The sequence below is a fragment of the Cucurbita maxima genome, unplaced genomic scaffold, assembly GCF_002738345.1.
Source record: "Cucurbita maxima cultivar Rimu unplaced genomic scaffold, Cmax_1.0 Cma_Scf00005, whole genome shotgun sequence".
NCBI classification, from domain to species: domain Eukaryota; kingdom Viridiplantae; phylum Streptophyta; class Magnoliopsida; order Cucurbitales; family Cucurbitaceae; genus Cucurbita; species Cucurbita maxima.
Window position 1 is genome coordinate 831,392 of NW_019272021.1, and position 14,903 is coordinate 846,294.

At 35.4% G+C, this 14,903-nt stretch overlaps 1 protein-coding gene across 1 annotated transcript; it reads right to left on the minus strand.

Moving 5' to 3' along the window:
- Positions 1-2,961: 2,961 nt before the first annotated feature.
- Positions 2,962-3,990, minus strand: LOC111480017 (basic leucine zipper 43-like). Its single transcript, XM_023124972.1, has one exon. The coding sequence runs from the start codon at positions 3,737-3,739 to the stop codon at positions 3,248-3,250; it is 492 nt and encodes a 163-aa protein (XP_022980740.1). The 5' UTR covers positions 3,740-3,990; the 3' UTR covers positions 2,962-3,247.
- Between the last annotated feature and the right edge of the window lie 10,913 nt (positions 3,991-14,903).

The following is a 14,903-nucleotide window of genomic DNA, read 5'->3' on the forward strand; positions in this document are numbered from 1 at the left end:
CCCCCCCCCCCCCCCCAATATGTTGCATCGTTTGTCATTTCCGCTTCAATGTGTTTCTCTGTTTGCTTGCTGTGAAACTGGAGGGAGGGGAGACGAGTATGTGTCTCAAAATGCCCTCGTTCTGTTTTTCCTGTGATTTCGTTTTTCGATATTCATGCTATTACTATGAAATTCGTAAGAACTAATTGAACTAAGACTAACCAACATGGTAGTAAACAAGCCGTCAATTAGATATGTTGCTATCACAGGTTGGGCCCATGACGTCAAACCTCATTCGATTTTGTTCAAACATCTTCATCATCTATAGTTTTGGGCCTCAATGTTAATGATGCATGTTATGTAAGCTTTGAACAATGGGTTGTGGTGGTGTCATTTTTACTATGAAATTTTGGATTACGTTTCTTGAAATGTTTGCTGTCACTTTCGCTCATGAATCTGTCACCAGTACTGTTGTTCTTCCTTTCCATAATAGTCATCAGATTTCATGGAAGGTGTATGGTTCGTGACACAATTCAATGCTCCCATTTGAGTGTATTGATTTATTTTTGTTTTGCGTGCTCCTGTGCTCGGCCATTAATTTTCTGCGTCAGCAATAGGCATGTAGTATCATGTAATGTCACTCTTAAGCTTCTTGTTATTGTTTCCTGACCACTCACTGTATTATCTTTAATTGTAATTTTAGCTCATTGTTATCTTCAGGTTTTTACAGCAAGCTTGGATACATATAATGTACAATGCACTACATTCAGTGCCTAATAGGTTTACACAATTTCCTTTATTATCGCATTGCAGTATATACAATAAAAGTCGAATCGATCTCTAGAAATTAACCTGATATATGCAGTACCATTGAAGCCAATTTAAAATTATTGATTTGAGTTGAATTACAGCACTGCTGTTAGCATAAGTTCATGTATCACTTATAATGTAATTCTCAATGAATATATGCAGTACCATTGAAGCCAATTTAAAATTATTGATTTGAGTTGAATTACAGCACTGCCGTTAGCATAAGTTCATGTATCACTTATAATGTAATTCTCAATGAATATAAGCACCAGTTAGCTTGTGATTATCAAATTTGATGTGGTCAACTTTTGGTTCTTAAATGGAAGACAGAAGGGTCTGGATGGTCCCTTTTTCATCTTAAAAGAAACAGGAAATTAGTTAGAAAGTACATGGATGTTTTCCAATTCTGAAATTAAGGATGTACGGACTCCTTTCCTTCTAACACAAGACTTCTATGTTCTCAAGCCAGCCTCAACATATATTTTAGCACCTCCGGGAAAATTGGAGCTGATGACTGGACACTTAAGTTGCTTGAAGCACTATGCTAATGGAGGAGCTCTAGCAAATAGGAAAGCTGCTGCCATAACTTGGAACTCCAATAATCAATGCTTTTATAAGTTTCCATGTTAGAGGAATATATGGTATGCAGGAAGAAATGATATGGAAGAGATGAAGTTAAAGCTACAGTTGTTCTAGAAAAGATCTGTTGGTAGCCAAAAGGTATAGTTGAGGACCAGGGGTACCATTAGTAGACTGTTAACAACAAAACAGCCATTGAATATCTCTTATTTGGATTTCAGCGAGTGATTCACCATGGGGATGACACTGTCAATTTGTAACTTATAGCATTTGAAAAAGCTTCAATTTGAATATATTGTGTTTGGGTAATGGAACAGGAAGAGGGAAGATTTATCTTTTCCTTTCAGTAGGAAGAGAAGGGAAGGGATTCCTTTCAAGTTTGGACCTCGATTGGCATGGACAATTTTCATGATGGTGAATGATGAATCTATTAAGACAAGAAAGTAAAAAAATACAACTATAGGTTCTTGTATCAGCATGACAGCTCTATGTGGTTTGCATAACTCATTCTTTGCTTATTTAAGATTGAAATGATGACTTACAGGTTAGGCGGAGAGGCATTCTTCCTGAATATATGTCCAAGGGAAACGGATGAGATGAGACAACCAGGTTCTATGTACACTTCTCTGCACATTTTCAGGCAGTTTCTTGTGCTTCAACGGAATTTGAGATAAAGCTATCTCATTCTAATCAGTTAGTGAGGGTCAGTACGTTGAACTAAAATTGCTTTTTATAACTGTCATATATTTATCGGTTTCTGCATTCAGTTCCTAAAAGTTTCAAGATAGATTTGCATGATTGATATGGACGACCATTTAGCTTATTGAATCAAAGAGATTGAACCTAAATGATGAATGTAAAGTTATTTACAGTTTTAAACTACCAATTACCTTTTGGGTTCGTATGCATCTAGCCATATTTTCTCTATTTTCTTGTACCGTGAATCTCTTTGATAAAAATGTGACTCAATCTGATCTGTCCTGTTCTTTTGTTACTTCTTCTAATGTTATGAACACATGGATGAGAGATTTGAAGAGTACAGACTTATTTGATTGGGCAACTAATGGGAATCGCTACAAGATTTAGTAAAAGATGTAACAAAGAACAACGAAATGATAATAAAATGTTGATATCTGTTATATCGCTGAAACTTCTGGGCTTTATGCAAGTTAGTTTGCTTCACTTGACCAATTTCAATTGAATTTGGGCCATGACAAGTTTCAAAACCTGTGAAAAGTATCTTTGAATTTCTTTTCAAAATATTCTTCTTTTCACGCCAGTTTCAATGCATTTCGTGAACAAAAATTCACCCCAGCCCCTGTTTCAATGCATTTCCAACTATCAACCACCAACGCCACCAACGCCACTCAGGACATTTTACACTGAGTTTTATAGCACTGCCTTCTATTTTCCTCAGCTATTCTCAACTTCACAGCTTGTGTGTATTTTGTTATATCCTGTTAAGGTAACAATTTCTATGCTACAATTGATAATTTTATCTGGTTCAGATAATTATGGCGTCCTTTATGAATGTTAAGATGTGGCTGAACCTACTCCATAAATCGTTACTGTGCTCAAGGAGATGGCAAAAGAAACAAGCTTAGATATGCATATTAGTTGAACTATCGATGAAATGAAAACCTAAAGATTGTTTTGGGAGAGCTTTTATGATCACAGATGAAGGAATTCATTGGGAAGGCTAAATAAATACCTTTTATTTTTCTAAAGTTTCGTACAACTTCAGAGGTAGGTAGCATCTACATAAAGATTAAAGAGGACCATTATTGGCAAAGAACGATCAAAAACTTTGCCTCTAGCTCAGCCTTGCAAGATTGAAACTAATAGCTTTTCTGCAGGTAACCACTTGGAGGAGATCTCTTCATGGTAGGTATGGATTATGGAGTTGTAAGTCCCTGAGCATTTGACGAAGTTCAGATGCTTCCTCCTTAAGCTGAGCATTCTCCTGTAGAGCCCGATCGTGACACTCAGAGACTTGGTTCAACTTGTCTATTAGCTGGTGGTTTTCATTTCGAAGCCAAAGGACCTGAGAACACAGCTCATCCAAATGTTTCTGCTTGCGCATTCGTGATCGGCGTGCGGACTCTCTATTAGATATCATCCTCCTCTGTTTCCTCTCATTGATGAGGCTTAGTTGTTGGTCTTCTGCTTCATCAGAAGTTGAGTTACTGCTTAAGGGTGGTGGATTCATATCTTGCACTTGATAAGGATATTGAAATTTTGTAAAGGGATTAGAAAACTGATTGAGATGCACCCTGTTTGTTCTGTCCTGGGACATGTTAAATTGAGAAGAATGTAGAGATGGGGCGGATGAAAGAAGATAATGGAGACTCTCAATTTCACCAGGCTGCATGCCCAAAATGTTTCTGAACACTTGCAGGCAGGTTCTTTGAAGGGAAAAGGATGTTTCAAGTGGAACTTGGGTTGGTTTTTGATAGAGAGTTTACATTTATAGGATTGAAAAAGCTTGAAGTGTCCCCACCACCATCAGCAAGTTTCTTAAAAACTTGGACCATGCAGATTATGTCTATGTTCTGCAATCTTCATGTATGCATAAACAAATTCAGATGGTGTTGGTTTACATGGTTATGCCATGGTTCTATGCATGTGAGTATATTCAAATTGCACATAAATACATTGAAATTCAGTCTCTTTATGGATAATCCTTTTCTGATCAGGTTTTTGCTTACATCAGGCAAACAAACTGCACATTGTGGGAAATATAATAATTGTGATGGAAGAATGTTTGGCGGAAGGATAGCACAGGGGAAGAATGAAGCTCAAGAAGTCAATTTTAAAGGAAGAAATTTGTGTAAGTTGGCTCTGGAATAATATTATTTTATTTGCAGCCAATTGGAGATTGTGTGGGAAGATATGAAAGGAGGAATCAGGTTGAGGAAGGTAAGCATTTCTATATCCACAAGAAAATATATTTTTATTGTCTTATTATAATAGATGACTCAAATAGCACTCTAATAAGAGCCAGATTAGAATATTAAATTACAAAACTTAGACTTGTTTACAACCATGACTTCTTATTTTAGTATATTTAGGAAGATTATACAGCCTGGTGTGTTATGGTATTGCGAATTCAAAAGGAAATAAAAACCCCTCTTGCTCTCTCATGGGGTTGGGTTAGACAAAACAAGTGAAAGTGCAAATGGAAAAGCCATTACAGGAAAGTACAGTAATCAACAAAACACTATCTTTTAAAATACTATATATTCTTATAAAAGGGGCCATTCATTGCCTTCTTCTTCCCCACTCAAATGGACACAACTTTATTTATTTATTTATTTTATCAATTTCATTGCTTGAACTAGAATATAAATGTGAAAGCTACTTGCTACTGAAGAAAAAAAAAAAAAGAAAAGAAAAAAAAGCCTATTATATGTTTGCTCTGTGTTTCTGCCTCTCTTTATTTTCACATTCAAATTTTACATTCGTTTAGCACAACAGAGACACGTACTTGCATGTCAGGATTGTGTACATGGTATACTTTTGATTCCTTGCACATTGAGTTCCATTTGGAACTGATAAAAAAGAGCTTGGCTTGGTCACTTCCATTGCAAGCTATGTTCAATGGTGTCACTTTGCACAGTAGCTTCAGTTGCCATTAGCATTTTCTCTCTTTAATGGTGTCACTTTGCATATAGAGGGATTGCAAAACTTTTCAATGTTGTAGACAATGGCCAACATTGGGATGTGTTTTCAAACAAGCAAAATAGGTCATTTTGGTCAAAATTTAAGCTTGGTGGGTGCATCATAGTCGCATTGTGGCGCTAAATTCATCAGGAGCAAGAAGAAAAATAAATTGGAGCTCTAAACCACTCAACTGAGTGGGGATATCATGTTTTAGTGGTGAGAATGGATTATTAGGAGTTAGTTGTATAGATTTTTCGCTTTTCATTATTGTAGTCTGACCATTAAATTGAGAGCTTGAAACCGAAACATTACCTTGTGAAAATGGCTCCAACACTTCTGAAAAATTATTCAATGAGACAGCAGCACTGTGACTGCTTTATAACGACCATTGGATGTAGATTTTAAAATCTACCTACCTCTAATAACTTCTCGATAAATTTGGAGATACTTTTATAGTTGCTCTCTCAATGATGAATGTTTTTCTCTCTAAATAATTCCTTTCACATTTCAGGGTTTGATCAGGTTGGGTGGGGCTTTATAGTCAACAATTTCATAAGACATACTTAGACCTCTCTTTCTTGTCTTCTGTTTGGTTACTCTCTCTCTCTCTCTCTCTCTCTCTTCCTTCTTTTTGTTGTTTGGGATACGAATGTACCCTTCGGCATGAAGAAAAGGTATATTTGTAGCTGAAGAGATGACCCAGTATTGTTCTTTGGTTGAATTGTAGCCTTGTACATTGTAGATAGCCGCTGGTGATTATCTTCCTGGTCAAGTATCAAGTTTGGCTTGCAATTTTTCCATAACTAGAGTGAGTTGGGGGATTATTGAGGAGTGTTTTTGAATGAAAGTAGAACAATAGTACTTTGATTATTAGCATTTAAGAGGTATTTGATGACCATCCTTTTTAATGTTTGGTTGTATATGTTAAAAATATTTTTGAAGTAATTTCTGAATAGTGAGTCATGCTTCTCATATAGTGTTTAATAGTTCAAGTGTTTTTGACTTTTCTCAAAACACTTACAAATCACTTTGAAACGTGATAATTTTGGGTAAAAGAGGTCAATAATATAATATTACTTTTGACGTGTTTTCAAATTTAGGATGGTGTCTCAAATAAAAAAATTTCATTCTTGATTTGAGCCTAAAAATTCTCTAGGTTGATTGAACCAATAGGTTTGGATGAGAGGCTTGAATAAAGACCTTATAAAAAAGGAATTATTGAGTTCGATTGATACAATAATCCATTGTTTCCTCTGAACAAGTAACTTAAGATACCTTAAAATGTTTTAAAATTTTTAAAATTTTCATTATTAGTTCTTAGAAAATTTAATGAATATTTAGCATTAAATACTTCACTCTAAAAAATTATATAGAGTTTTTGACTGTCCTATAGCATAAGAAGAGACACCGCCCTAGAATAATGGTTGGAGTTCCCCACAAATAAAGGTACTTATTTAACCATGGACCCTTAAAAGGAAGAAAAAGTTTCAAGAAGAAAATGAAGAAGAAAAATACTTTTGAAAATGCTTGAATTGAAACCATCAAAGGGCATAAACTCATATGTATGCAAATTCATACAAAAGGCATCCAATTCTTTGAAACAAACCTGGGTCAGTCATGCAAGCGCTCCAAGTTAGCTACAAGGAAACTATGGACGATAATATCTTCAAATTTGTAAAAAGAGTTAAAAGTATGTCGGTTTCGTTAATACATGAATACAAATTCTTGTTTTTTTTGACCTTGATGTTGATATGACTTCAATTTGATCAAAACTCTCTCTTCGTCTTGAAATTTTCATGGCTTATACTTCTAACTGACTCATCTCTTCATATATCTGGATGGTGTTCCTGTGTGGACATGTGTTACTTCTAAGGTTTGTCTCTGTCTCTCTCCTTCGGTGGAAGTGTTGGCTTAGTGTTTCTCTCCAACCTTTGAGTGATCACTAATTGCGGTCTCTGTGGGTCTAATGAACTCGGCTATTAGCAAGTCATATAGCTGCTTGTAGAAGTCAACTAGCTCAAGCGTAGTTGTACGACATTCATTTGTGGCTGGTGATCTCGCCCCCGATATAACATCAATATCATGATTTATCTGCCCGGGTGGAGATAAATATTTTGTCTAACTTCCTTGTCTCACGTCACAGTGTTTCTGTATTGACCGCAAGGCTTGTGTTTGGGTTGGCTCACTCGAGCTTCCCTCTTCAAATACGGTATAAATAGCGAACGTAGGTTCATCATGCCTAAGAGCCTTTCTCAACTGTAGTGCCGACATCCTTTTCACCCCTCATGATTAACGAGTATTTGTCTGAATAATCGTCGAGTTGGACCCTGTTACTATTAAGCATTTTGCTAGGGACATGAGAATGACTTTGTGTTCTAGTAGGAAATCCATCTCTAAAACGATGTTGAAGTCATCCATCTTGAATACCACAAAATCAGTTTGTCTAGTCCAAGTCCCTAGCTTTATTGGAGTTCTCTTCACAACTCCTAAGATAAGTAAAGCTGTCGAATTAACGTCCTACATCTTTCCTATGTCTCAATGTCAAAGGATATTCAAACTTTTTTTTCGGTCTCCGTCATGAAGTTGTGGATGGTTCTAGAGTCGACAATAGTGTTTCTGGGCGCTCTGTGATCAACCTAGGTCTCAACATACATAAGAACACATTCCACGGGCTCTTCTGTCACTTCCATTCTCTTATGGAGAATAGACATGTACCTTAGTGCCCCTCACGCGTGGGTGTTCAACATTCTCAATTAACTGTATTTCTGTTTCTACCATCTCATACTCAGCTTTTGAATTCACTCCGAATTATGCTTGGAAGGCGTAGAATGCTGCCTTCTATGGGCACTTTGATCCTTGATGGACCCCTCTGCATATGAAGCAAGACTAGGAGCCTTGACTTTGACTATGACCGTCCTGGTTGTTAGGTTTTCGCCATGAAGTCCTACCCCTCAGTTGGGAGGACTCTCATTCCTCTTTTCCGCCTTTGAGTCTATCACTTCCCTCACCTTTGTTGAGGGAGTTGGGTTGATAATTCTCATTTCCATCACTTGCAGAGGCTTGGCTTCGCCTTATCTCTTGGGGTTGTTCGATACTGAAATCAAACAGTCGCTCGATGCTAGCATAGGTTGTAGAAAGGTCTTGAACTCTTTGTTCATAGAGCTTGATTTTCGTTCACTACTTCAGCTCCTCAACAAAACTGAAGACCTTGTCTGTCTCGAACATACCACGAATATCTAACATAAGTCTAGAAAACTGCTTAACGTAGTCTCGAATGCTACCAGTATGCCTTAACTCTCTTAACTTCTTTCTTGCAATTATCTCGACATTTTCTAGGAAGAACTGTGAGTGGAGTTCTTGTTTCAAGCTATCCCAAATGTCCATAGTACATCTTGAATATCCATGTACTTGAACCTCCACCAAAACTTTTATCATCGGCTAGATGCATTATTGTCAACGTGACCTTTACTTCTTCTGCCATGAAATTTGTGACTCAAAAATACTGTTCGAGGTCGAAGATGAAGTTCTCTAGAGCCTTGGCATCTTGAACCCCACAGAAGGGCTTGGGCTTTGGAACTTTTATTCTGTTAGACTGTATTACACCCCCAGTTGGGGTTTGGTTCACGACCGCTCTCATGGTAAGGTTTAATCTGGCACTTAGATTCACCATTTTAACCCTAAACACCAAGGGTTGCTCTCAATTTGTCAGAAAAATATGAGAACATCTCAACTATCGCTTGTTGGGGATTATCTAAGCCCTCAACAAATTTTCTATTTGGGCAATAGATTCTCGTTGAGCTATCTTTACGCTCGAAGACACTAGCAGTTGTGGCCTTGTCTTCTAGGACCTCAACCCTAGTCATTAATTCACGAATAACCATTGTTTCAAGGTGGCCTACCATCTCATCGATTTTGTCGGCTTTAGCGGCAATCTCGTTCATGTGAGATACCAAAAGGCCTCATTCCATCAGGAACTTCACTCATGCAGAGTAACTGTTCTTCGATTTCAGCTAATCGATCAGCTTGGGACTTGCCTAGTTTTTTTACAACGGACATGATTGTGTACTACTTTTAGAAAACATGAACAAGAAAGTACATTTGAAAAGAAAAATTGAATGAATTGAAGAAAGCAATATTATATGACTATAAGCAAAGAAAGAAATATCACAGCTTAAATAACATATAACTCAGGGTAAGAAGAATTGACAACTAGTCGTATTCTCCTATAGTATATTTTGGGGCATTTTAGCCCTAGTGAGTGTAGACATAATTTTGTTGACCGATCATACACCCTCGTATTGACACAACATGAAATAGTAAAAACTTATCTAAGATAAAAACATGTAAAAGAGGTTTGGAACTGGCATGCGGCCATGGACAACACGTCTTAGACAAGCATGATTGAGACATCCAACATGCAGCCATATGCAACACGCCTTGGACAAGCATGACCGTGACATAGTGCAACATGGTCCTATGGCACGGACTACGTCGCAAGGAATGCATGAAACACTGAACATAGGTATTCAAATTATGTCGCAGGGAACACATGAAGCCATGGACATAGGTATCTAGATTGTATCGTGGAGAACACATAAAGCCCTAAATGTAGGTATCAGACTATGTTGTGGAGAATGCAGAACATCTCGAGCATAGGTCAAGATTGAGTTATTCACTAACCATAGGACCCCTCAAGTCTCCCAAGAGATTGTCCAAGAGCCAAGAAGCAAGAAGCAAGAACCCAAGACTAAGAACTAAGAATCTTGGAGACCAAGGTCCTCGCTACAAAAATTTTGTATATCAAAGGAGGTTATACCTTAAAGAAAAGACGTTAAAGGTGAGAATCAAAACACCTGCACACACATCTTGTTGGTATAAGAGGTACAACAATTTCAAGGAGTATAAGGGTTGTAATTTACAAGATGTGAGGCGAATTATTCTAGGATGTTAGAAAATTACTGATGTGTCAACAAGTGAGAGTCATGCGACTAATACTTGATGAATTATGACAAATGACATGGTTTTTTCATAGTAGAAATAGGAAAACTAGCAATTAGTTTTATTGTAATTCTGCCTAAGATATTGTTGAAAGGATATACCGTGATATAGGTAATCATCAACGGACTAACCAAGTCAACACATGTCATAGATTATGAACCCTTACAAATAGACGAGAAATTAAGTTATGAAGAGAAGCAAGTAAGAATCGAAACTTGTGAACTGAAAGTCCTACGTACTCGAGATATAAATTTTGGTAAGATGGTGTGGCAAAACTACAAGGTAGAAGAAACCACGTGAGAGAAGGGATGATATGAGGAGAAATATCCTGAGTTGTTCTAAGATTAAGATACTTTCAAATGTGAAAGTTACTTTTAGATGTATATGTTCTAACCACCCAATATCTAATAAAAAAATCGAGAAAAAGAAAAAAAACTAAGTATCTCAACCCACCAACCCTCCTTTACTATTCTATAAGATTTGATTGCATGAAAGTGATACATGTTCAAGAGGTTACATACATAAAAGTGAGGTACATAAGATCGGTGTATATGAAATTGATACATACCTAGAAAGACAGAGTCATGAAATTGATGCCTCTCTAGAGGCTTTGATGTACATGCAGCTACGTGGATGAAATTGATGCACATTTCAAAAAAAAAAAAAAAAAAAAAAAAAATTCAAAATTGTCAGGTTTTAGGTCTCCCTAAAGTCATGTGAGTCTAAGTCTTCATTACATATGATTGCATCTCATAACCTCAACGACTGAGTCATTCTAATATTCAATATTCAATATTCTTTGTAGAGTTTGCTACCGCAGCGATAAGAGTTAGGATAATGGAGTTCTTCAGTTTTGTGTCTAATCGATCTTCTAAGTCCATAAAATGAGTAAACGACACAAATAATTCCTTTTGTGTTGACTTCCTAAAAACTTCGACTCGGTGACACAACTCATTGGCGGGGCTCTCTAGTTGGTTTCCAATTATCATTAGAATTAATTAGTGGATTAAAACTCAACTCGTCCATTCTTGATGGATTTGGAAGGAATTTCCCTAAAAAGATGATGAAAGCGAGTAAGTAATAGGCTTTATTTGGACTACATAATCCTTAAACCAAGGGTCACCTTCCCACCTTAATCTTCATCTTTCCAAACAAAAAATTATAGAACCAGAAGTTATAAAAGATGTATTTTAATCACAAACAGTGAAAACCCATCGATATATATATTTGATTTTAGGGTTTTGAAAGCTACATTTTAATCATTTAAAAAATAGTTTGATGAATGAAGTTAAATCTTTTATTAAAGGGTCATTAAAGGACCAGTTGAGAGATTTGAAAAGGGAAAGATACTGAAATTTGGTATTGAAATGAATGCATTAAGAGAATAATAAGATATGATAAATGGGTTTTGTGGGTCTTGTGGGTTAAATATTGTGTGTTTTGGTTCCACTAACCCTATCTATGGATAACAGATTAAAGCGTATTACTCAACTAACCCTATCCTCCTTTTCATCTCTTATTTAATTCCTTTTTTTTTATTATTTTTTCTCTTTTCTTGCAATAAGGTGCCAAATGCTCTAAAGCTTATCCATATGCTTCTCATTTTCTTTACTCTCTTTTGTTTGTTTGAATAGATTTGTTGGATACGTGCGTGACCATGATCACCTCTTTTGGTGATCTTCGTGGCTAACTACTTGATCACGTAACTAACATAAATTTTTTCTTCATTACAATTGTCGGATGAAAGTCCCACATTAGGTAATTTAGAGAATGATCATGGGTTTATAATCAATAAATACTCTCTTCGCTGGTATGAGGCCTTTTGGAGAAGCCGAAAGCAAAGCTATGAGAGCTATGCTCAAAGTGGACAATATCATACCATTGTAGAGAGTCGTGTTTGTCTAACAACAACAATTACAAAATGCATAAAATTGATCCCAACACAACTTTTAATACAAAAACATTTTACGTGCATGCATATCCAACGATTTGGGAAACAAATGGTTAAGTCGTATTGAAAAGTCTCTTACCTCAAAGAATTTCTATAAATTAATATAGCCTTGAACTCATTCCAAGTTCTCGTCCCTAATAACACCTATCGAACTGTAACAACACTATTTTTACTACTAAAATAAAGTTGCTACACATGCATGACACGTCTAATATTTGCAGAAGTTTGTTTAGAAACATTCACATGTGAACAATGCTATGGAATGAAAATGAAAACACCTTGACCTAACTTAAAGGCTACAACTTAAATAGAAAATATAACTATCCTTATTTCATTACCAAATGACGCTATCATTCCTACAAGGGTGCCTTAAGAATGTGGCTTGAGTATTTAAATAAATACTCTATGAGTAGTCGCACTATTAGGGACGAGAAATGTAAACACATGCAATCATTGTGAGACATCTTTTATAGAACATCATAGCCTTAGTCTCTACTTTCCAGCTTGAGCAGGAATGAATGTGTACTACTTCCTTACACAAAGCACGTATCATTCATACATCTGGAGGTTTCCATAGCAGGAAAGTATCCAAATGCACGTTACATACAAAATGCATGAGGTTCTCATAACTTTAAACCATGACATATACTTATGATGCAACTCATACCTCCATTCTTTTCATGACATAATTTTCCTATGAGACATACCTACGTAGTACTAGTCATGAAAATACATGACTTAGTAATGTCTCATAGGCATAGAGTGAACATGTTAACAAAGTTTACGTGGTGTGACATATGGAGATTCATGCATCATACAATCATGATATCACAACATAGTTCCATAACATAGCATAATCATATCATAGTATAACTTATCTTTAAATAATTAAAATTAGTTAAACAATAGTGTATTGACCTCAAACACCTCTAAAAAGTTGAAAATGGTAGGAAAGGGTTTAAACTTATTGAATCGAAGCCGGATCAGCCGAGAAGTTGAGTTGAAGCTGTCAGAATATGAATTTGCTAAGAAGGTACGAATTACCAAAATAGGATGAATCGGAGCAATTGTTGTGCTCAATTAAGCCATTTTTTTTTCGATATAATCCGGGATAACTTTTCTTATTTATTTATTTTTATAATTTTCGATGGTTACACAAATCATGGAGGAACTTATTTCAATGACATTTTGAACTTAAATAAAGGATATGTAGGTGTACTAATCTAAAAAGGTGAACCGAATTAGACCAATCTAGCTGATTTGAAACCCTTGAATTGGTTCAATCGAACCGTCAAGAGCTAAACCGAACTGATAAGGCTACGTGCAGATGTGAGGGAAGCCGACCTCTCTTGACTAATTTAAGAAATTTAGGTGGACGGCTAGGATTAAAACCTTTTTAAAACCATACCAACCAAATTTATAATATTTTAAATCAACCAAATATTATTAATGATATATATATATATTTCCTTTTTGTTATATCAACTAATATTCTTTAATTACATGATAGAAATTATATAAAACTTTCAAAAGCATTAGGACCCATTTGCATAAATAGTTGGAAGTATAGGGCCTAAAAATTTAATTATTATTATTATTATTATTATTTTCAATCATTAAAAATGTGAAGTATGTCTCCTTATCGTTTCCCTACTTCCAAAACTTTTAAAAATGTTAAAGTTTAAATATTCTCATTTATTTGTCCTAAAAAAAAAAAAAAAAAAAACTAGGCAGCAAATTGGAAACAAATAATTCTTTGGATAATAATAATGATGTTGTATGATAATGGGTGTGATTTATATGCACCCTTTTACACACACATTCCTTTGCTACTTGTTCCTTGTCCCAATATATATACATATGTATCTTCTTTTGATATTGTGATATATTTTGCCCTAATTTCCCAATCAATATCTCTCGATTAATGAACCCATGTCCTTCGATTAACTCGTCATTTTCAAATAAAACATTACACAATCTTGACTATCAACTACAGATTAGTTGAAATTGAAAGCATTTAAGTTGAAAGCTATAGTGTTCATATATCTAAAGTGGTGAACTAGATACCTACTATAGGCCAAGCAGCTACGAATAAGTGTAAAGAATGAGAGTTGCTGAAACTAGACTATTGGAAGTTCTGTCGGCCTAAATAACCATGAGCAGCTATGATATTATACGTTTCTTCCTCTTGACCGAATACACCAGGTACACCTAACATGTGGAATGAATGCATAAAGATGTTTTGCTAAGCCTATAATACAATGATAAAAGATAACTAAAATAAAGAGAGCAATAAGGATCAGCTTTTCGTATCTAATAGCACTAATAAAAATGTACACGATTCCTTTTAGAATACTATATTATAGATAAGGATGGAGAAATTAAAATAATAACGATATTATTATAAAAAGCATTGGGCAAATATATGGTATGGACAACTGTGGAGAACTGTAAATGTGCAAAAGGTGGCCTAAGTGGCGCTTGGTTTGGTTGGAATAATATTATTAAAGAAAAAATAAAATAAAATAAAAACAAAATGAAATATAAAATTGAAGGTGTAAAGTTGTGGGGGCCACCACCCCTTTTGGCCTCTTCCATCATCATCATTTTCAAACATTAAATCATTGGTGCAATAATTGTATCTAAGCCCCCACTCTATTAAATATATTATAATTTTATTTAATTAAACCCCTTTAATATATTTTTAAAATATTAAAATCCTTAATACACTCACCTTTTAATTTCTTATATACAAAATTAAAATTTAGAAATTAAGAGAACGAACCACCATTTACAAGGGTGTGAAAGCCTTTTTCTTTAGAGCTCTAACGGCCACAGTTGAGTTGAGGAGGCAAATAAATAAATTTGTGGGGGCTTTTTTGATTGGCTCTTGTGGAGTGTGTAAGGGCCATAGAAATATATT